Source organism: Sinocyclocheilus anshuiensis, unplaced genomic scaffold, assembly GCF_001515605.1.
Source record: "Sinocyclocheilus anshuiensis isolate Anshui unplaced genomic scaffold, SAMN03320099.WGS_v1.1 scaffold1486, whole genome shotgun sequence".
In the NCBI taxonomy this organism is placed as follows: domain Eukaryota; kingdom Metazoa; phylum Chordata; class Actinopteri; order Cypriniformes; family Cyprinidae; genus Sinocyclocheilus; species Sinocyclocheilus anshuiensis.
Genome location: NW_015552651.1, coordinates 77,015 through 97,512, shown reverse-complemented (window position 1 = coordinate 97,512; position 20,498 = coordinate 77,015). Strand labels below are relative to the sequence as shown.

General features: G+C 36.5%; 2 protein-coding genes and 1 pseudogene across 4 annotated transcripts; all 3 read left to right on the top strand.

The window, feature by feature from the left end:
• LOC107667074 (RING finger protein 145-like) lies at positions 1–6,833 on the top strand. 2 transcript variants are annotated; one of them, XM_016458671.1, is made up of 11 exons: positions 1–92; positions 566–896; positions 985–1,093; positions 1,198–1,289; positions 2,166–2,407; positions 2,496–2,665; positions 2,743–2,883; positions 2,960–3,142; positions 3,759–3,906; positions 3,983–4,339; positions 5,521–6,833. In XM_016458671.1, the coding sequence occupies exons 2-11, from the start codon at positions 728–730 to the stop codon at positions 5,932–5,934; spliced, it is 2,025 nt and encodes a 674-aa protein (XP_016314157.1). In that variant the 5' UTR covers positions 1–92; positions 566–727; the 3' UTR covers positions 5,935–6,833. The 2 variants fall into 2 exon arrangements, with proteins under 2 accessions (XP_016314157.1, XP_016314156.1); XM_016458670.1 differs by having other exon boundaries at positions 1–186.
• Positions 6,834–9,063: 2,230 nt separating this feature from the next.
• On the top strand, positions 9,064–12,838 carry LOC107667076 (ubiquitin-conjugating enzyme E2 D2-like). 2 transcript variants are annotated; one of them, XM_016458674.1, is made up of 7 exons: positions 9,064–9,153; positions 9,247–9,278; positions 9,901–9,978; positions 10,070–10,175; positions 10,380–10,473; positions 11,057–11,138; positions 12,542–12,838. In XM_016458674.1, the coding sequence occupies exons 2-6, from the start codon at positions 9,270–9,272 to the stop codon at positions 11,103–11,105; spliced, it is 336 nt and encodes a 111-aa protein (XP_016314160.1). In that variant the 5' UTR covers positions 9,064–9,153; positions 9,247–9,269; the 3' UTR covers positions 11,106–11,138; positions 12,542–12,838. The 2 variants fall into 2 exon arrangements, with proteins under 2 accessions (XP_016314160.1, XP_016314161.1); XM_016458675.1 differs by lacking the exon at positions 11,057–11,138 and having other exon boundaries at positions 9,065–9,153.
• Positions 12,839–12,916: 78 nt separating this feature from the next.
• LOC107667080 (beta-mannosidase-like) lies at positions 12,917–19,516 on the top strand (annotated as a pseudogene).
• Positions 19,517–20,498: the final 982 nt, after the last annotated feature.

Genomic DNA, 20,498 nt, shown 5'->3' with positions numbered 1-20,498 from the left:
AACACTAAAGAAGAAGACGGAGAGGACGGGAAGTCTGTTGTAGTTGACGGTAGTTTTTTAAATAGTTTGCGGTCATGCCAGGTGTGGAAATGGTATGTTTCTCGAGGATGAATTGTGCTTAGGCGCTTTTGTTTTGAGACGAATAACCCGCGAGGTGCTATGATGCTACAAACACACACACTGGAGGTGGGATGCAACCGTCTTTAAAAATACATTGAGATGAAAAAAGCGACAGTCGGTGTTATTTTCCCATCAAGTACCATTTAATTACACTATATATTAAGATAGTTTACTTGTATTAACTGGTTAATGGTGGTCTTCCAGCCTGATACGCTGGTCTAGATGGTCTCCCAGTCTGTCTTCAACCGAAAAGTTCCCAAAACCCATTTTAAACCATTCCGAGCAGGCCGTGAGACCATCTTAAGACTGGTTTAAGATGTCTTAGTTGCAGAATTAAGCATTAAGTCTTTTTGACAAATGTCAGGAAACAACCCGGAAAGACTGCTGTGTCTTGCGAGCAATCAGAAACGCATCTTAATGTCTGTCATTGTTTCTCTTCCCACAGTTTTCACATTGGATCTACTGATTAGCCACACCGAGCAATGTCCTTTACATTTTCAAGAGGACCGCCAAACAGGAGCAGAATTCAAGAGCATGATCTTAAGACAAATGTCATGATGTGACAGCCTTCCTGCATGGTACTGGTGCTTATTTTGTCCGTGTTAAGATGCCCCGACTAGAGGAGGTAGCTAATGTTGTCCTCAGGGTGCCCAGTATCTTGGTGTTGGACATGCTGTATAAATGTGACATTGACAGCTTCACGGATCATCTGAAAGCGAGGACAGAAGACATGCTCTTTAAGTACAAATATGTCATCTGGAACATGTATTACTTGGGTAAATATTATGAGATCATCATGAGTCATTATATTGTAGTGTTGGCTAACTATGTAATATGTGACATTGTTGTTGGTGTGTCCTGCAGGTCACATAGTGAGCGCCATGGTGCTGCTGTTGCCTCTTGGGCATATTATCCAGCTGTACCTGCATGTTCTCTGTGCCCTGCTACTTTACATGGGTCATCAGATTGTCAGGTGAAAATAACAATGTTTTTTGGGTTATTGCAGTTTTTTTTTTTTTTAAATATGTGTTATCGGATTGTTGGTAGGTTTTTCAAAGGGTTTTGTTGTGTTAACAGAGATTATGTAAGAGATGAAGCTCAGTACGGGTATGATGGTGCGCTCTTTCTGGATTCTCCGGCATTGAACCGTTTCGTGACTGCGCTCACCAGTAAGTTACAAGTTTCACAACCCTTATAGTGATGCCAAAAGTACTTAGACCTTTAAGGTATTAAGCTTTTGGCAAACATATAGCTTACTAGGTTTTTTGCTAAACATATTCCACAAAGTCTGACAATAAAGACTTTCTGTTTTTGTCTTAATTTTAAACAGGATCACTATTGTTTTGTATGAAACCTTGAAAACTAACGAACTTAATCTTGTGAAATGTTTTATTTCGTTTAAGTGTTTTGTGCTATATGTAATATTTAATAAATGCCCCTGATTTCTACATATCAGCAGTGTTCTGAAATGAGGAGGCAAAGTCCTCAAAGTTTTTTTGTTTTTTTTTAAATCAAATTTAAATTTATGTCCCAGTTATATTTTCTTGGTTAAACATTTCTTACACTATCAGAATTTTTTTTTGTCTCCTCTCACGTGACTTTCCCCCATTCATTCTCAGTTAACCCCCCACCAAACTCACCGCACGCTTTAGGGGGTCTGTTAAAACTCAATGGGCTCAGGGGAGGCGCGGACTCACACTGTAACTTTACTTGCTGGTGTCGCTGTTGGACAATGTTTCTTTAGAAAAACGAGTGATTTACACACAAACATATATATGTTTCCCACATAAAGAACTTGATTAGCAATTAAAATATTATATATAAATTGTAAAGTGTACTTTGAAAGAGTACTACCTTTCCTTAAAATTATAACTTAAGTGCTTAAGAGAGGGTGCAAGAAAAAGTGTTGTCTGTCATGCAATTTTTGTATGGTTTGTGCAATGGCACAAGTCCTAATTATGACAAGTCCTGATTATGTGCATATCAGTCCTGATTATGACTCTATTTTACAATATATGTATATGTGTGTGTGTGATCACCTGCAGGTCAGATAATAGTCAGTACGCTGTGTGCGTTCCTCATGCGGACGCAACACGTGTGGCTGTTCTCAGCGCACTTGCTCCCTCTTCTGGCGCGTGTGGTATCTGTCCGTCTAGACTGGCTCCTCACACTCTCCTCTGTGGCCATGATGATCACAGGGGCCGAGGTTGCCATCTTCCTCCTCGCTAACTTCTTTGTGCCGTACAGACTGGCCAGAGCTGCTTACAGAGAGATAATAGCGATAGAGGTAAAACACAAGCACATACTGACACCCTTGCATCTCTGCACATGCATCGCCTCAGTTCTTCTTTTCTCAGTCTCTGTTGTTTCTCTAGGTGACTGAGTTGCTCAGACTGATGGCAGTTGGAGTATCTGTCTGGCATGGCTTTGCTATGCCTGTATTGTTTAGTGTTTTCTGGTATGTGCTGTTCGGAGTGCAACTTGTTACCAATTATGGCACTGTCACTGCTGTCCAACAGGGTCTGCTACTCTACCTCCTCACCAGGTAAACGGCAGGGTATTCAATCTCACTGAATGGCCATATCAAATGTGAATTGTATCTAAAGTGCATGTGTTTTTCAGTGTGTCTGAATGCTGTGCTAGCCCATACTCCCTGCTTGGCTTAACATTTGTGGTGTCTTACACGGCTCTGGGACTTCTGAGTCTCTGTAAGGTCTATCTTGGAGGATTCAGTGCTCTCCAGAACCATAATGTCATGCACAGGTAAGAGCAGATGGTGTGTGTTTACTGTGTGCATGTGTTTGTTCAGTTCAAACGTTCATGTTTTTATATGTTGTAGGGGTGTGACAGAGGGAGTGACTCTGCTGCTGCTGGCCCTGCAGACTGGGTTGTTGGACATGGCATCTCTACAGCGTTGCTTTCTGCTCTTTATCATCCTCTTCATCGTTCTCACATCTACACTACAAAGCATGAGTGAGATCACAGAGCCTGTTGTGTTGGGGCTCGGAGCTAGTAGAAACAGGTACGTGGTTCCATTTACAACCTGAAGAAATGACAATATTAATGACGGATTGGAGGTATGACATTGTGTATACCTGGTGTACATGCAAGAAATGTTATGCCATACCATGGAAATGTGTTTGTGAAATATGTTTGTTCTGTTATTGTTTTGTTACAACAGCTGTTTTTGTTGAAACAACTGTTTTTTTCGCTGGTGCTAGGCTTATTCATCTATGAAGTAATTTACCAATGTACCAAATTCCAAATAAAAAAAAAAATCAAATAATGAATTTAATTCTCTGTCTAATTAATGTTTTTATTTCACTGACTTATATACATACATACATACATATGTACATGTGTTCAAAAGTTTGGGGTCAATATTTTGTTTTTGAACGAAGTCTCTTATGCTCACTAAGGCTATATTTAAAATATAATATATTCTTGTGATGACAGAGCTTTTAGAATTTATACTTTTATTTATTTATTTTAAATGTGGACATGAAAACAATTGAGTTACCTTGAGTTATTTTGGGCATTAACATGTTCAATCTGAGAGTTTAACATTGTGTTTTTTTGTGATATTTTTTTTTTTTCATTCTTGAGCAAATTCAAATTTTTTCTTTCTGTATCCACAGAAGTGTGTTAAAGCACTTGCGTGGTTTATCTATGTGTGGATTTCTGCTGGTGTTTCCGGGATTCATGGCCTACAAGATCTCCCAGATTTTCAGCATGGATTTCTGGCTCCTGATCTTGGCCTCTAGCTGTATGCTCACCTCACTGCAGGTACACTCTGTTTTATGAACTAATTTGTTTCATTTATTTTGACTGAGATCCCAGCATGCTGTGCTCCCTTTTATAGGTGACAGGCACTCTGCTGATCTACAGCCTGTTCATGGTGGAGGTTTGGCGCGGTGCTGCCCTGCCTGGATTGGATGAGATTGTTTATTACGTGAATGGAGTGTGTCGGGTGCTGGAGTTTGCAGTGGCTGTGTGTGTGGTGGCATATGGGGCGTGGGAGTCACTATGGGGAGAGTGGAGCTGGATGGGAGCGTCGGTCATTATCATCCACTCCTACTGCAATGTGTGGCTACGTGCTCAGTCTGGCTGGAAAAGCTTCTTGCTTAGACAGGAAGCTGCTCGCAAAATCAGTGTACTTCCACGGGCCAGCACAGAGCAGCTGCAGGACCACAATGATGTCTGTGCCATCTGCTTCCAGGTCAGAACAAGCACAAAGCGCAGGCGTTCTGCATGTAATAGTTAGTGTAGCATCAAGTTTTGTCCTCTTGACCTTGACTTGCAACATATTCAAATGTGCTAGTGGAAGTTGTGAGAATGTTTTCATATTTAAAAGGGTGTATACCGTTCAGTAATTAAAAGTAATTAGGATTTTAAAAAAAAAGGGTTTTGAAAGCAGTCTCTTATGCTCACCAAGACCACCATTTATTTGATCAAACATACAGTAAAAACAGGAATAATGTGAAATATTACAATTTAAAATAAATATTTTCTATTTTAATATATTTTAAAATGTAATTTATTCCTGTGATGAATTTTCAGCAGCCATTACTCCAGTCTTCAGTGTCACATGATCCTTCAGAAATCCTTCTAATATGCTGATTTGCTGCTCAAAAAACATGCTGCTTAATATTTTTGGGGAAACTGATACACTTTGAGGTAAACACTTTTATTTAGCAGGGATGCATTAAATTGATCGAATTGACAGTAAAGACATTTATAATGTTACAAAATATTTTCTATTTCAAATAAATGCTGTTCATTTGTTCTATCTATTCATCAAAGAATCCTGAAAAAAACATGTAGCATGGCTTAAGCAGCAAAAACTATTTTCAGCATTGAAAAAAAAAATCGTAATTAATAAATAGGGTAATACTTTAGAATAGGGAACACACATTCACTATTAACTAAGAGTTTTCCCTCAATAAACTTCTAGTTTTCTGCTTATTAATAGTAAGGTAGTTGTTAGGTTTAGGTATGGGGTAGGATTTGGGGATCTAAAATATGGTCATGCACAATAAGACATTAATATGTGCTTTATAACTACTAAATATGCTCGTAACATGCATGCTAATAAGCAACTAGTTAATAGTGAGAATTGGTCCTTAAAATAAAGACATTGAAGACTGGAGTAGTGATGCTGAAAATTCAGCACAGGAATAAATAGCATTTTAAATATATTCAAGTAGAAAACAGTTTCATAACACTACCGTTTAAACTGTATTTTTGATCAAATAAATACAGCAAACGGGACTTTTTTCAAAAACAAAAATCTGAATTATTCCAAACATCTGATAAGTAGTATAAATGATAACAGTATCTTCTGAGTAAACAAATTAAACTGCATCACTATGATGATGGTAATTTTTTTCTAACCTGCAGGACATGACATCAGCGGTGATCACATACTGTGGTCATTTCTTCCATGGCACATGTTTGAGAAAGTGGCTTTATGTGCAAGAGACATGCCCCATGTGCCATGCCTCCATCAAACCCTCCTCGGCTAATCCGAAAGCTGCGGCAGATGAAGCTCCACCGACCCACCAAAACCCACCTCCATCAGAGCAACAGCCTTCTCCTGAGACCCATCAGGAGGAGGAGCAGGGATCACAGGGAGACAGTGATGAGACTGACAATAAATACTCAAACTCTGAGAGGAATTGTAGCAAGGAGAGTCTCCAACACTTGCGCTATGGTGCAAATGGTGATTCCCAAGGTGTGGAAAATCCTGTACCCATCTGCTTATCGGATGGGGACCCTCAAGTGGCTTTTCAGGAGCTTAGGGAAGCAGACTGAAACGTAAGCTCAGTCAGAGAAGCATAAATCAGAGAAACTGGCAAAAAAACCGAGCAAAGCTCAGAGAAAGTGGGACGCACTGAAAGGAAACCATAACAGGAGAGGGTTACAAATAACAGAATTGCCGCAAAAGACTGCAGGTACATCATTTACCCAGAAGACGTTCTGCTGATTGTGTGCTAGGACTCAGCACACCACAGCACGACCACAGCATCTCCGCAGCATTAGATCATAGTTACCAAATGATATTCATTTTGAAGAATCTTTTCTTGACATTTGTTAAGATATAATGTTGGATGGTTCAGTGATGATTGTCCAGTTCTAAGGAAGACATGAAAGAGTAGATGTATAACAAACAAATTCCTGTTGACAATGAACTAATTCTGTATTTGTTTTATTTAATTGTTTGTTTTTTGGGACTTTTCTGTTGAGTTAGTTCAGATACAGGTTATGGTATGTGTGTGAATTTCATTCATTCGTGATGCAGATCTGTTTATATCTGTGCCTCTGACCGTTCTGTATTGCTTCATTGTGTGCTTTTATTTGAACTGACATTATGTAGTTGTAATGAAGGATCCGTGGTGATTGTTCTCTTAATTTCATTATGCTTTGTGGATGAGTTCCGCCAGAATGAATGGATAAAAGACAGTCAATGAAGGTGTGAGCTGTGCATAAAGCAAAGATCAGATCATTGTTATTGGAGAGAGTCCAGTTGAAGCTGTTTAACAGAGCAGAGAATAACGATTAAAGGCTTATACAATCACACTGACTGAAAAGTTGTTTTACTTTTGCCCGGTTTAATTTTAAACTCAGTCTGTGATTTGAAGACAGTTCTGTGTCTAGTTCATCGTTTCTTCTTTTGCCTTAATGTTGTATGATGATTAAAACAATGTACATTATTGCTGGCTGATATATTTATTATTTATATAGTTATATATTTAATTCACAGGTGCTTTGATAAGTGCCATTTAGGTTTTTGTTACTGCATTAATTATTTTGTTGTCTTTGTAAGTGAACTTATAAATGACCAGTATGTAGCACTTAGCAGTATCCTGGTGTTTAAAATCTGGTAATGTTATTTTTTGTGTATATGCACCATTGTAATACTATGTTATTCTCTGTGCCTTGAAGTAGCATTTAAATACCATGAATATGGTGAATAGTGGTTCTCAACCAGGGGGCCTCAAAATGATTAAAAATGATTTAATACAAGACAAAAATCAAAAAGCCAAAAGGACTAAAAATTAAGGTATCTCTTATTTTAATTCCCTCCCTCCAATCCTGGATGAATAAGGTAGCCTAATTCAATTTCAAATTAACAAAATCATAAAACTCCATGGATTCTTTTATAATGAATATACATTATTCTAGTTATTGCCAAGCTAAAATATTTTATAGGGTAGGAACTGTAAGTAATATATATCATTACCCTTAATCCTTATTCAGAACAACTGGGAAAAGGTTGAGAACTACTGCCATAGAATACATAGATGATATATGCCATGATATACATCAAATAAACAATGGAATTATAATTTGATACCATCCTGGCCCTAAAGCACGTACCTTTCACAAATTTCCCCTGTTGCTGTTTAAATCTGACATGGTCTAGGTTTCACTGTACCATGATGACCATTATCTTCACATTTCATCTCAGTTACCTGTAGTTAAAAAGAAATCTTTAATTTCCAAGTATGTAAAATGTTTCTGTATAATCCCTTTACCATTCTCCATCTTGGTAATTTTTACGTGTTAATAAAAAATAAATATATTTGTCAGCTCAGACAAACTGAAAGAGAAGTGTACACACATCAGCATTACAGTCACCGACAGGGTCAGGGCCTGTCTGTATTCACACCTTTGATTGCCATATCAATGCTCTCACACCAACCTGCTGCCATATCATTTTTTTAGACATTGAATGTAAGATATATTTTTTGACATCCTGACATTTTTAATGTTACTTTTTATTTAGGCTGCTGGCTAGCTCTCAGATTAGCTCACATTTTGAGAAAGAGAGCGAGATTTAGGTCAGGCATATTATAAACCAGTGTATTATTAAATGTTTAGTTATCTAGCAGCGTGTCGGCGTATTGCTTATAAAGCGAGTGCTTATTCCTAATTCAAGCGACGAACGATTTTTTGTATGTTTATTAATAAGGACATCAAACCTGTCGTTTTTATGTAACTTATGTATATATTATGTATATATATATATATATATATCAGTTATATATAGTTCCAAAAGGGCTCCAATATGCCATGGGTGACAATATCCAAAACATTAAGAGATTTTTTTTTTATTATTGTATATTTACTTTTAAATAAATTATTTACATTTGTGATATGCCTGTCTTTTTTTTCTCCTCTAGTTAATGAAGACGTTCCGTCTGTGTATACAATTTTAACGTGCCATTGTAAACGAGTGTAAATATAGGTCTTGACAGCTAATAATTATGTCTCGATGTCATTCGTGGTATTATAAGATGTTTAGATTATAGATGATCAATCTCACATCGATATTTTACTAATAAGTAAAATAATTACTGTAGTATTGGCACTTTGTCTCGTGGTGTGGACAGTAAATTCTTGCCATAGTTAGTCTTATGAAATGAAACGAAACAAAAAGTGTTTGTAAATCTTGATAATTTTTAAAGTCTTATTAATGTGATAATTCCTAAACCTTTGATGTCGATATCCATTTTTACTTCTCATCTTTTAGCTGACCTTTAGGGACTGTAATAGTGTTGAATCAGTGTGTTGCGAAGTTCCAACCTGTCTGTAGTTGTGCAATGGAAAAGCTCAAGAATGATGCCAGTTTTCTACCCCCCTGTCATAAAATACCCCCAGGTGTCTCCCCACTCAACAGACATGTTGAAATAAAAATAAACGTAGTGCTCCTAAAGTAGGGAGCGCAGACGGACATGCCTGTGGGCTCCTGCTGGTTGTGTTCCAGCTCTTCTCCCTCATGACCCCTCTGGAACTATAAATACACTGTGTTGCTACACATTCTATCTGCTGGTTTCATCTTGCTGTCACCATAGTGATAAAAGAGCAAAGCGCCATTACTGACCCTCCGTTATGGAGAGTCTGTGTTTTTTCAGTAGTTCTGCATGCTTGTGTTTCATAAAATTCATTCCGACTCTTCCCTGTAGGAATTGAATGATTTGGCACGTGATCCTCCTGCACAGTGCTCAGCAGGTCCAGTGGGGGATGATGGTGAGATTACAGACTTTTTAAATGTATTGTGTGGTGTTTACGGCCGTACGTATTTACTGTAAACTGATGCTGTACATGCAATCTCTCCTGCAGTGTTCCACTGGCAGGCAACAATCATGGGGCCAGTGAGTACAATAAAACGTTGCTGTAGAAGCATGTTACTAAATAGTAAAATACTGACACAAAATGTACAATACTGTTCAAACGTTTGGTGTTGGTTGCATTTTTTAAAAATGTTTTTGGAAGTCTTTTATGGTCGCAAAGGCTGCATTTATTTGATCAAAAATACAGTAAAAACAGCAATATTTTGAAATATTATTACAATTTAAAACAACTGTTTTGCATTTCAATATATTTGAAATGTAATTTATTCCTGTGATGCAAAGCTGAATTTTCAGTGTCACATGATCCTTCAGAAATCATTCTAATATGCCAGTTATTATTAATGTTGAAAACAGTTATGCTGCTTAATATTTTTGTGGAAACCCTTGTTTAAGGATTCTCTGATGAATAAAAAAGTTAAAATGAACAGCATTTATTTGAAATAGATTTTTTTGTAACATTATTGATGTCTTTACTGTCAATTTTTATCATTCTAATGCATCCTTGAATAAAAGTATTAATTTCTGTAAAACAAATATCTTTAAATTAAAATGAAAAGAAAATCTTACTGACCCCAAACAATTTGAAACAGTAGTGTAAAATGTACTAAAGATATTTTCCCCCTTTTTTATTTAAAAAAAACAGAATGAAAGTCCATATCAGGGTGGCGTTTTTTTCCTAACCATACACTTCCCAACAGATTACCCCTTCAAACCACCAAAGGTAAGAACTTTAAAAACAGCACAAAACACTTTTTTTTTTTGCATGTTTGCCTGTAGGTAGGTGTGTATAACATTTGTTTTCTTTGTGTTAGGTTGCATTTACTACAAGAATCTACCATCCCAACATAAACAGTAATGGCAGCATCTGTCTGGATATCCTCAGGTCCCAGTGGTCTCCTGCACTTACTATTTCTAAAGGTACACACACAATAATAGGTGTTTCTTTATTAGAAAATGCTTAGAAACAATTAGTCCTAATACTTGAAACAAATTAGACCTATAATAGATACATAAGGTAGCTCCAGTTGACTTAATTGATTGGACAAGCAATGTGATATTTTGTATAATTGAATTCCCTGTGCTATATGTCAATGTGTCTCCATATTGTGCTCCTCTCTGTAGTTCTCCTGTCCATCTGCTCACTCTTATGTGACCCCAATCCAGACGACCCTCTTGTGCCAGAGATTGCCCGAATCTATAAAACAGACACAGAGAAGTAAGTACAGCCTGAGGCACACAAGTATTATGCTTTCACTTGCGCACATCTGGTATAAATGTAATTATTTGTAAATTATACATTATTTGCTATATTTAACATTATTTTTGTAAATTTGTTTTCTTTTTTGTATTTTGTTATCTTCCACTTATAATTCATTTGAACTTACTACAAATTTTTTAATCTAGTGAGAGTCTCAGATTTTTTTGCAGGACCATAAAAATCATTGCTTATGCTTTATAAGTGAAAGCAAATTAATATTATTTATTTTTTATTTTTTTTGCTAGAGAAGCCAGTTACATTTACATTGTAAGTCTGATCCAAAAAGCTTATTTGAATGCAGTCAGCACCAAATTACAGCAGTTTATGACAGATAATATCAGCATCAAACCTTCATTTAATAACATTTGACTGTTGTTAAAAAAAATTAAATATGTAATAAATAAATAAGGGCACCTTATGTCAGCCCTTTTTTCCTAAGTGATGTGGTCGTGGGCATCATTTTAAGACACAAGGTTTTTGTGAATAGAAAGGGCTGTCAGAACAGCAAGGACTTTTTTTCTAACACACCATGCTCTATCAGGTATAATAGAATGGCAAAGGAATGGACAGAGAAATATGCCATGCTGTAGGTGAAAGTCAACTCTGCATTGTGAACATTAGAGGTACTGTAGAGAGAGTGAAGCACTGCAAACTGTTGCTTCCGGTGTGTTGCAGCATGAGCGTGTGGCCACAGCAGGTGTGCATCACTAATACATGCTATCATGTCTCTTCGGAAATGACTGAGAAAAAGCACAGAATGCTTTCAAGTGAAAAGTCAGATATGCTTTTATCTTTCGCAAACGCAGCAGTGTCTTGTGATTTGTTAGGGTTTATTTAGTCCTGTATTCAACCTTACAGTAAGCATGGCTTTTAATCAGCCATAAAGTCTTACAGCAGCATGACATTTTTGTTAAAGGGGTCATATGATGTTGCTAAAAAGAACATTATTTTGTGTATTTGGTGTAATGAAATTAGTTTATGCGGTTTAAGGTAAAAAAAAACATTATTTTCCACATGTGTTAGAACGAGCCGTTTTAGGTAGGCGTGGTTGACTCTTAACTTTTATAAAGAATCTCTTTGGATTTGAGACTTTAGTCTTTGCAACTTTACAGATCTTCTTTATGCACCAAGAGCTTGTAACACTTCAAAGAGAACGGAAAAATTGAAATCGCATCATATGACCCCTTTAAGTAGGTGAAAAATTTTAGAGTTCGTAATGTAAATTCTTTAAATTTTAGTAAATTCGTAATGGCTGAGCATTTTTGGTTTGTGTGAGCTAGTTGTAGCACTGCATGAGAAGCATCAGGATGCTAGTAGAAATATAGTAAACATTAAGGCAAGATACTACAGGCAAACCATTTTTTTTTTTTCATTTGAGATTTTGGGTTATTTGGCTTTTCATGTGTTCAGACTAGTGGAATAAACCATACACTTTTAAGTGTTTAGTTTATCACACTTTATCTATTTGCATCTGTAGATTACAACTACTATACATATCTTTAGAGGCAGTTTCTCAGTATTAGTTTTTGTCCCATTCACTGAGCAATGCACTAACACTTACATACACCAAACAGTTTTATTCCAATTAAGGGATTTCATACAAGTAGTTATTCCTAAAAACATGGTGATATATATGTTTTTTTCTGGCTGCTAAATTTCCTGATTTACCTGGCCTTATCCAATGTTCAGAGTTCTGTTCAGTAAATGTATGTAAATAAGTGCATATTTAGTTAGATAATTTGAATATTTCAATATAAAATTTCAGAAATGTGAAATACAAGAAATGTTAGCATTTCTTAATATAATCAACTATGGTGATGTCTATTAGTTTTTTCTACATTCATCTGGGGTGTCTTGCCTTAAATCTTCAAGTAAAAATGTTTTAAAAAGAGATAATCTGAAGTACATCATTAATGAAGGAGAAATTACATCAAATCATCAGAAGGGTTTGAAACTGAACTGCATTTTGGCTGCATGAAGGGTCACTTGATTTCAAATGTCTAATATTTTTCTGTCCTCTTTGCAGATACAACAGAATAGCGCGGGAATGGACTCAGAAATATGCAATGTGATGTTTTCTGGACACATTTATACACTGTTTGTTCTCTCATGTTTTGGACACTGTTGCAAGACCATATTTCCCCATCTGTCTCTTATGGAGGCACAATCCCAGATTTCTGCTCAAACAGGAATGCAAGCCTGCTCCTGGCCTTTCCACACTACAAAGTCTTGAAATGGACCTTGCCAGTCTGATGGAAGTTCTTCCACTCTAAGCTCTGCCTATCTTTGATCTTTACCAATCAACTCCTCTCACTCCACAACACGACATTCTAAAGTCATTATTAACAGTCCAAACTCTGTGAAATGAAAGTTCCTAAAAACTTTATTCTGTGTCAACAGGATCCATATTATAGGTTTAATGACCTGGCCTACAGATGGATTTCACTTGACAACTGGACTTACACCACATCATTCTCAGTACCCAGGCATGTTAGGTAAGTCAGCAACCCTCCAAGTCCAACTAAGCCTGCCCTCTGATTTGTACCATACATCTAGAGCTAGAATGTCAAGGATGTGGTGGTTTATCATAATATGATAACAAACATGTTATATACTTAGACAGGACCACAGATGGAATATTATGTGCTCTTTACAGAGGGAAAGGGAAAGCCGTCTTAGTGTTTGAAGGAGTCGACACGGTCTCTACAATTTCTCTCAATGGAGTCACCATCGGAAAGACAGACAACATGTTCCGCAGATATGTAAATATATAACCCTTCTGTGTTCAAGCATGTTTTTTTTTAATTGTTATTTATATGTTTATGGACTCTAGCATAACAGTAGTAATAACAACAAAGGTTTTCCTTAAAAGCACTTTTTTTTTTCCAGAATGTTGAAATCATAAAGTTTTTTTTCTTCAGGATTTTGAAGTCACTGATTTGCTGAAGGATGAAGAGAATATTCTCCAAGTGTGGATTATGTCAGCTGTGACATATGCATCTCAGAGGAGTCATGCCCACATTGAATACAGGGTACCACCTGATTGTCCTCCTCCTGTACAGAAAGGAGAGTGTCATGTTAACTTTATCAGAAAGGTACACACAATGTCACACTCGCAAACCCAAAAAGTTCATTAAGAGTATATGGTGATACCACTTTTTTGCTGAAGTACTGCCATTAAATAAGTATGTATCCAATATACTGTATATTTAATTAATTAAATAATATAATTAAAAACTTTTTTGTTACTGGTTTCCTGATTGAGTTTTTGGTCTCTTGCTGTTTTCAGGCTCAAAGCTCATTTAGCTGGGACTGGGGTCCATCTTTTCCCACTCTGGGCATCTGGAAGGGAGTTCGTCTGGAAGTCTTCAACACTTTAAGGGTTCTAAGTTATACCACAAGTCCGAGATTTGGTACACACATATTTGCATATGAAAGAGAAGGGATTTTAGACATTAATATAGTATCAAAACAAATCAACATAATATGCAAATCCCTCTTTCCTCCATATTCTTGTCCTGTTTCTCTCCATGTCTTTCTGTCTTTCTCTGTATCCAGACTCTGAACATTCAAGTTGGAATGTTGAAGTGGAATTGTTCTTTGACATTTTTGTCGCATCTAAGGGTCTTGTCCATCTGTCCATACCATTATTGCAGTCAGAGGCAGAATTTCAACTGTCCCTTACACCTGGGCAGAGTAAAAAGTCCTTTGTCTTACAGCTCAATCAGGTGAGATCAGTTCTAGTTTGCTTGATTAAGACCATTCCGTATCATTTTAACATAAATTTCAAAGGAAATGTCACATACTGTATATCAGTGGTGTTGTTTTTTTTGTATCGAGATCGTATTATAGTTGGGGATAATATAGTTTTTTAATTAATATTTCAAATAAAATAGTTTTTATATCTATATTTTCGGTTTTCATTTTAATTTTAGTTTTTATGGTAGTTTTAGTAATTTAGTTGTTTTTGTAATTTAAATTTTTTTTTATTTTTTTAAATTAATTGTTATTAATTGTTTTAATTCATTTTTATTTCAGTTTTAGTTATTTGAATCAAGTTAAACAATGAAAATGAGAAATGGTGCTTTGGCAACTAGCTGAAATAAAGTTTTTACGTCTTTTATATTTTATTTTACTTAATGTTTATTTTATTTCAAGTAATTAAAATATGTTTTATGGTTTTAATTTTAGATAACAATAATAACCTTGATATATATGATGATAAATATTGTGTTCACTGTAAGAGTGTCAGTTTGTGGTGGCCGTTTGGACATGGAGAGCAGACTCTATATGACCTGACGATAGATGTCAACTTGGAGGATGGAGAGGCATTTAATGCAGAGCGAATGGTAATCTTTCTCTCTGTTTATTTTATTTTTTTCTCAGTCTGCATTATTTCACTCTTGTGTTGTGGTTTTCTGTTTCAGGTTGCTTTCCGCACAGTGGAGTTGGTCCAGGAGCCTATACCCTCATCCCCTGGCCTCAGCTTCTACTTCCGGATCAATGGGAAACCAATTTTCCTGAAGGGTTCAAACTGGCTTCCTGTTCATGCCTTTCAGGACCAGGCTACCACTGACATGTGAGTAGATTTACAGCTTAAAGCAACTTAGTTCAATGGCCAAACTGAATTCTGTTAAATGTGAAATCACTTTGAAGCTTTAGTCATCTTGTCATGTTTCTGCATTGGCGTTGCAGGATCACGATCCTACTCCGGTCTGCACAGAAGGCGAATATGAATGCTTTAAGAGTGTGGGGTGGTGGAGTGTATGAGCAAGACATCTTCTACAGCCTGTGTGATATGTATGGAATCATGGTGAGCTTATTAAATGACATCCCCCACCTGTGACATGCTTTAAATGATTGATTTGGTTATTTGTTTGCTCTTATGTCAGATCTGGCAGGACTTCATGTTTGCCTGTGTGTTGTACCCTACAGAAAAGGATTTTATACAGACAGTGAGGGAGGAGATCACACAGCAGGTTTGCATACATAGTACTCTCATATATTATGTTCACCTCAAATAAATGACAAATAAAAGGTCAATGACATATTAGAGTGTTTAGAAAAACATTTTCAAGAAAAATTTAAATGAAATGATTCTAAAATTTAATGTGAGTGAATATTTTAATACAACATTTTTTCCATATCGAAAATAAAGTATTTAGTACAAATATCATGAATGATCACTATTAAAAATAGTTGTTAAATACAACTGAAACATATATTATATATAAAATATAATATTAAATATGAAATATAAATCTTTGATGAAAAAATTACTAAAATTGAAATTAAATAAATGAAAGCTAAATATAAAGCTAAAAAAAAAAAATCCATAAAACTCCATAACAAAATTACTAAAACTTAATCTAAAGTTAAAACTGAAAATATAAAAATAAAAGCTAATCAAAAATATTAATAAGTACTATGATAATATAAATGATACTAATAACTGCTGCAAGGGTCAAATGTTTTTCAAATATAATTAACAGAAGCAGTTTTAATAGAATGCTTTTTTCGTAAGAAATAATATAAAAGATTTCTTCACTATGAACGCAAGACGTATTTGACTTTATGCCACCGAAAACATTTCAAAATTAATTTTAATTCAAAATTTAAAAACATTCTTATCATAGAAGAGGTGTATTTAAGCCATTGTGTGAATTGCATTTTTTTATGAATCTTCTGAATAAATTACAGATCCAGACGAAAGAAAGTGAGCATCATTGACCCACCGGTTATTGTTTACAATTATATGGACATTTGTTGTGGTTCAGGTTCGACGGTTGAAATCTCACCCCTCTGTGGTCATCTGGAGTGGGAACAATGAGAACGAAGCTGCCATTGCAACTGACTGGTTCAACATACCTGTTGCTGAGCGACCACTGTATGTGAAAGACTATGTCAACCTGTATGTTGAGAACATCAGAGACATCGTGCTGCAGGTGAGACTGAGATACATACACACTAACATTAAAGTACTATCTTAAGCCTTTACCAAAGGATGCTGTGCTTTAATTCAGGAGGACAGCACCCGTCCTTTTCTAGTGTCCAGCCCAACCAATGGGGTTGAGTCTGAGAAGGAAGGCTGGGTGGCTAAGGACCCCTATGATCCCCACTTTGGAGACACCCATTACTACAGCTATTACAAGGATTGCTGGGACTGGACTGCTTTCCCTCGCACACGCTTTGCCTCTGAGTATGGCTTCCAGTCCTGGCCTTCATTGTCCACAATTAGTAAGGTACTACACTACAAAATCCATCTGCTTTTTGAGATTTAACAGCTGCAGTATGTACTACCTAGAACTAGTTTATGTTATGATCCCAAAGCTGAGTTAGTGTAATGAAAGTGTACTCTCTTTACTTTTATTTCATTATTATTTTATTATCTGCAAGCACATTTTTTATATAAATATAATATAGATTTGAAGTACATTACAAGTGCACATTCAGAACAATTAAGCATGCTTCAAAAACATCACTTAACCCTCTTGTTTTTCAACTTCTCCCCTCCAACCAGGTTTCAGTGTCTTCAGACTGGGATTTCAGCAGCAATTTTTCAGCTCATCGGCAGCATCATGAAGATGGAAATCAGCAGATGCTAAAGCAAGCAGAACTACATTATATTCTCCCTAACGGTGCAGAGATACAGAGACACTATTTACATCACTCAGGTGAACACACACATATTACCTTTAAAGGGTTAGTTCACCCAAAAATTTAAATTAGACAACTGTTGGCGCAAGCTAGATTCAAGTTATTACTACGTTTTGAATATGGATATTTTTCTTACAAAAATGCATCGATTCGCTACAGGAGGCCTTTGTTCACCCCCCGGAGCTGTGTGAGACACTTTTTTTTTTGTGGAAGGGTGCTTTTTATTTCACGTCATTTGAACCGAAGCACTGCAACACCCGATAGACAACGATAGAGCTTGAAAGATCAAAGACAATTTTTAATATAACTCTGACTGGATTCGTCTGAAAGAAGAAAGTCATATACACCTAGGATGACTTGAGGGTGAGTAATTTATGGGCTAATTTAAATTTTTGGGTGAACTAACCCTTTAAGCTGTAATATCACAGGAAGAAATATTTTAAAATATATTAAAATAGAAAACAGTTACTTTAAATAGTAATAATATTTCACAACATTACTGTTTGTACTGTATTTTTAATCAAATAAATGCAGCATTGGTTAGCATAAGAGAAATTTTTTTTTACCAACCCCAAAATTTTGAATGGTAGAGTATCAAATGTTTTCCAGGACATTAGTAATGTGCCCGATGTGACACACGTTGGTTTGAACAGGTGATGCAGGCACAATGTGTGAAGGCCCAAACAGAATTCTACCGCCGCAGCCGTAGTGACATTGTCGAGGGCAAAGGTCATACGATGGGCACCCTTTACTGGCAGCTCAATGACATTTGGCAGGGGCCTTCCTGGTCCTCTGTAGGTAAATGAATCATGTACACGTCTACCACTCTTCATCTCTATATAGAAGAAAGCATTCTTGCTTACTAAAAGTAATTTGTCATTTATGTGCACGTGAGCATGCAAAGTCAAAGTATGCTTGTTGACTGGGAAATCTCTTGTACATTCAGAGTTTGGTGGTAAATGGAAAATGCTACACTACTGGGCTACAGATTTTTATGCACCTATACTCTCAGTGGGGGTTGAGGACAAGGGAGATCTGCTGATCTATGCCATCTCTGACAGCCACTCTGAGAAGCACAATGTCAAAGCTAAGGTAAGATGGTAGTGCTTCATAACATAATTGACTATTGTTTTTGGTTATTATATAATGATCATCTATTGCAGAGAATGTTAGATTAAAATTGTATGACATTTTAATTTAGAGTATTAATGCAATTCAACGTTTTAAGAGAATGAATTAAAGGAATAGTTTACCCAAAAAATCCAAAATGTAGAGTTTTGTTTCTTCATTGGAACAGATTTGGAGAAATGTAGCATTATATCACTTGCTCACCAATGGATCCTCTGCAGTGAATGGGTGCCATCAGATTGAGAGTTCAAACAGCTGATAAAAACATCACAATGATCTACACAACTCCAGTCAATCAGTTAACATCTTGTGAAGTGAAATGCTGCTTGTTTGTAATAATCTGAAGGCACCCATTCACCACAGAGGATCCACTGGTGAGTAAACATGTTTTCATTTTGTGTTTACTTCTATTAGATTATTTTTGAATTTTGACCAGTATTTGTCATGTTATACTCATGTTCACAGGTGAAATTATACAGCTGGAGCAGCTTTAAATCTGTGTGTTCTTTAGAGTCCAACGCGACTACAATAAAAGCAGGAGGAAGCACCCTTGTGTTTCAGCTTTCTATATCAGCTCTGCTGACGCAATGTGGGAACTGCACACGGCGCTCATGCATAGTTGCTTTTCTTCTCAGTAGTCCAGGTCAAATGATCAGCCCTCACAATCACATCTTCCTCAGCTCTCCACGATATGCAGAGGGTTTGCAGAAACCCAACATCACGGTAAAAACCATACATTCTCGCACACCATTTACAAACACATCCACCTAAGCAGAGATGTGACTGAATGCAAATGCTTGTCCTTAAGAAATTGAATCCCTCAACTGACTGACAGGTTTATTTTATTTGTATATTGCAGTTTACTGTAAAGGACACTAGAATTGTGCAGAGCTTTTTCGTGACTCTGCACTGCTCCTTTCCTGCTGTGTATGTTTGGCTGGATGTTGACGATATTCCCGGTCACTTTGATGTCAATGGCTTCCTGATGCTGTCTAAAAAATCCAGTTATTTTTGGAGCATGGAGACTCACCACTGCTGAAGAAATCACTGCAAATCTTCATATCACGTCTCTCAGGGATGTCTACTGATTTTATGATGTGCTTGTCAAGTTGCCTGACTGACAGCTTTAAAATCAACTATACAAATGTAATAAAAGATTGCGGGGCACTGCATTCTCAGGACGGTCCTGTTAATTATTACTTATATGTATATATACATACATGCATATATATATATATATATATATATATAAACCGTATAAAAACAAACTGCATAGTCCATTGTTGTTGAACACTTGAATCAATTTAAATAAATACTTTACAATAATATAACATTTTTTTTTTCATATTTTTTTATTTTTACTTAATGTGGATGTTTTCGAAAAACACCAAGTCATGTTGGTCAGTGATAAAAAATAGGCTTCACTGAGAAATGTGCAAATATTGGCATTGTGTTATTTTCAATGGCTGTAACGTACTTCTACAAGATCACTTGAATGTTACTCAAGTCAGACCTGAACACGTTGCACGAATGTCTGGAAAAGCGCAAACAAAGGCTTCATTTATTGACACGGAGTGATGGCAGTGATCCGGCTGGTAGTAGCAGTGGTTGGGCAGCAGCATGTTGCTGTTCTTTGACCCTCAATGCAGCAGAAGTTTCTTCCCGCGATCTTTGCTCAGGAATGGAAGAGTGAGCGTCAGAGGTGGACTCTACTATTAGACTACAGATTGATTAGTAAAGCCGGCAAATAGTTGTTCCTCCCACGTCCGGGAGATTGCAAATCATTTCTGAAAAGGAAATGAAAGAAAAGGGTTTCTCATTTATTAACCTGAGGCTTCTGTTATTAGTTAGAATGTGCGCGCGTGGTTTCCATCCGTCTTGACCGTCGACTGCTTTACACTGTTCTCGGATAGTTGTTCGGTAAAGTTATTCATTTCGAAAGGATAGAAATATGGAGGAAAGTTTAATGCAAAGTGTTTTGCGCTTCTACGGTGAAAGCAAATCTCTGTCCACGGGAAACCTGGAAAATTTTCTGCGCCTCATTACCAGCCGCCGCGCGGCATCTGTCGACGATGAAGCCAATCCGCTGAAGAACACTGAGGTAATGCCAGTTTCTTTCATCAAACAGCACTTTAACTAATAGAAAAAGCAAGCAACACAAGTGAAAGGTCACGGAAATTTTCTGAATGTTTATTTCA

Excerpts from the sequence above, each read along its gene's own strand:
- LOC107667076 (XM_016458674.1), top strand. Across the intron at positions 10,176-10,379 it reads TGCACTTACTATTTCTAAAG|TTCTCCTGTCCATCTGCTCA; the intron begins GTACACACACAA and ends TCCTCTCTGTAG. Across the intron at positions 10,474-11,056 it reads TATAAAACAGACACAGAGAA|GTATAATAGAATGGCAAAGG; the intron begins GTAAGTACAGCC and ends ATGCTCTATCAG.
- LOC107667074 (XM_016458671.1), top strand. The coding sequence starts at position 728 with ATGCCCCGACTAGAGGAGGTAGCTAATGTTGTCCTCAGGGTGCCCAGT. Across the intron at positions 1,094-1,197 it reads ATGGGTCATCAGATTGTCAG|AGATTATGTAAGAGATGAAG; the intron begins GTGAAAATAACA and ends TTGTGTTAACAG. Across the intron at positions 3,907-3,982 it reads GTATGCTCACCTCACTGCAG|GTGACAGGCACTCTGCTGAT; the intron begins GTACACTCTGTT and ends TCCCTTTTATAG.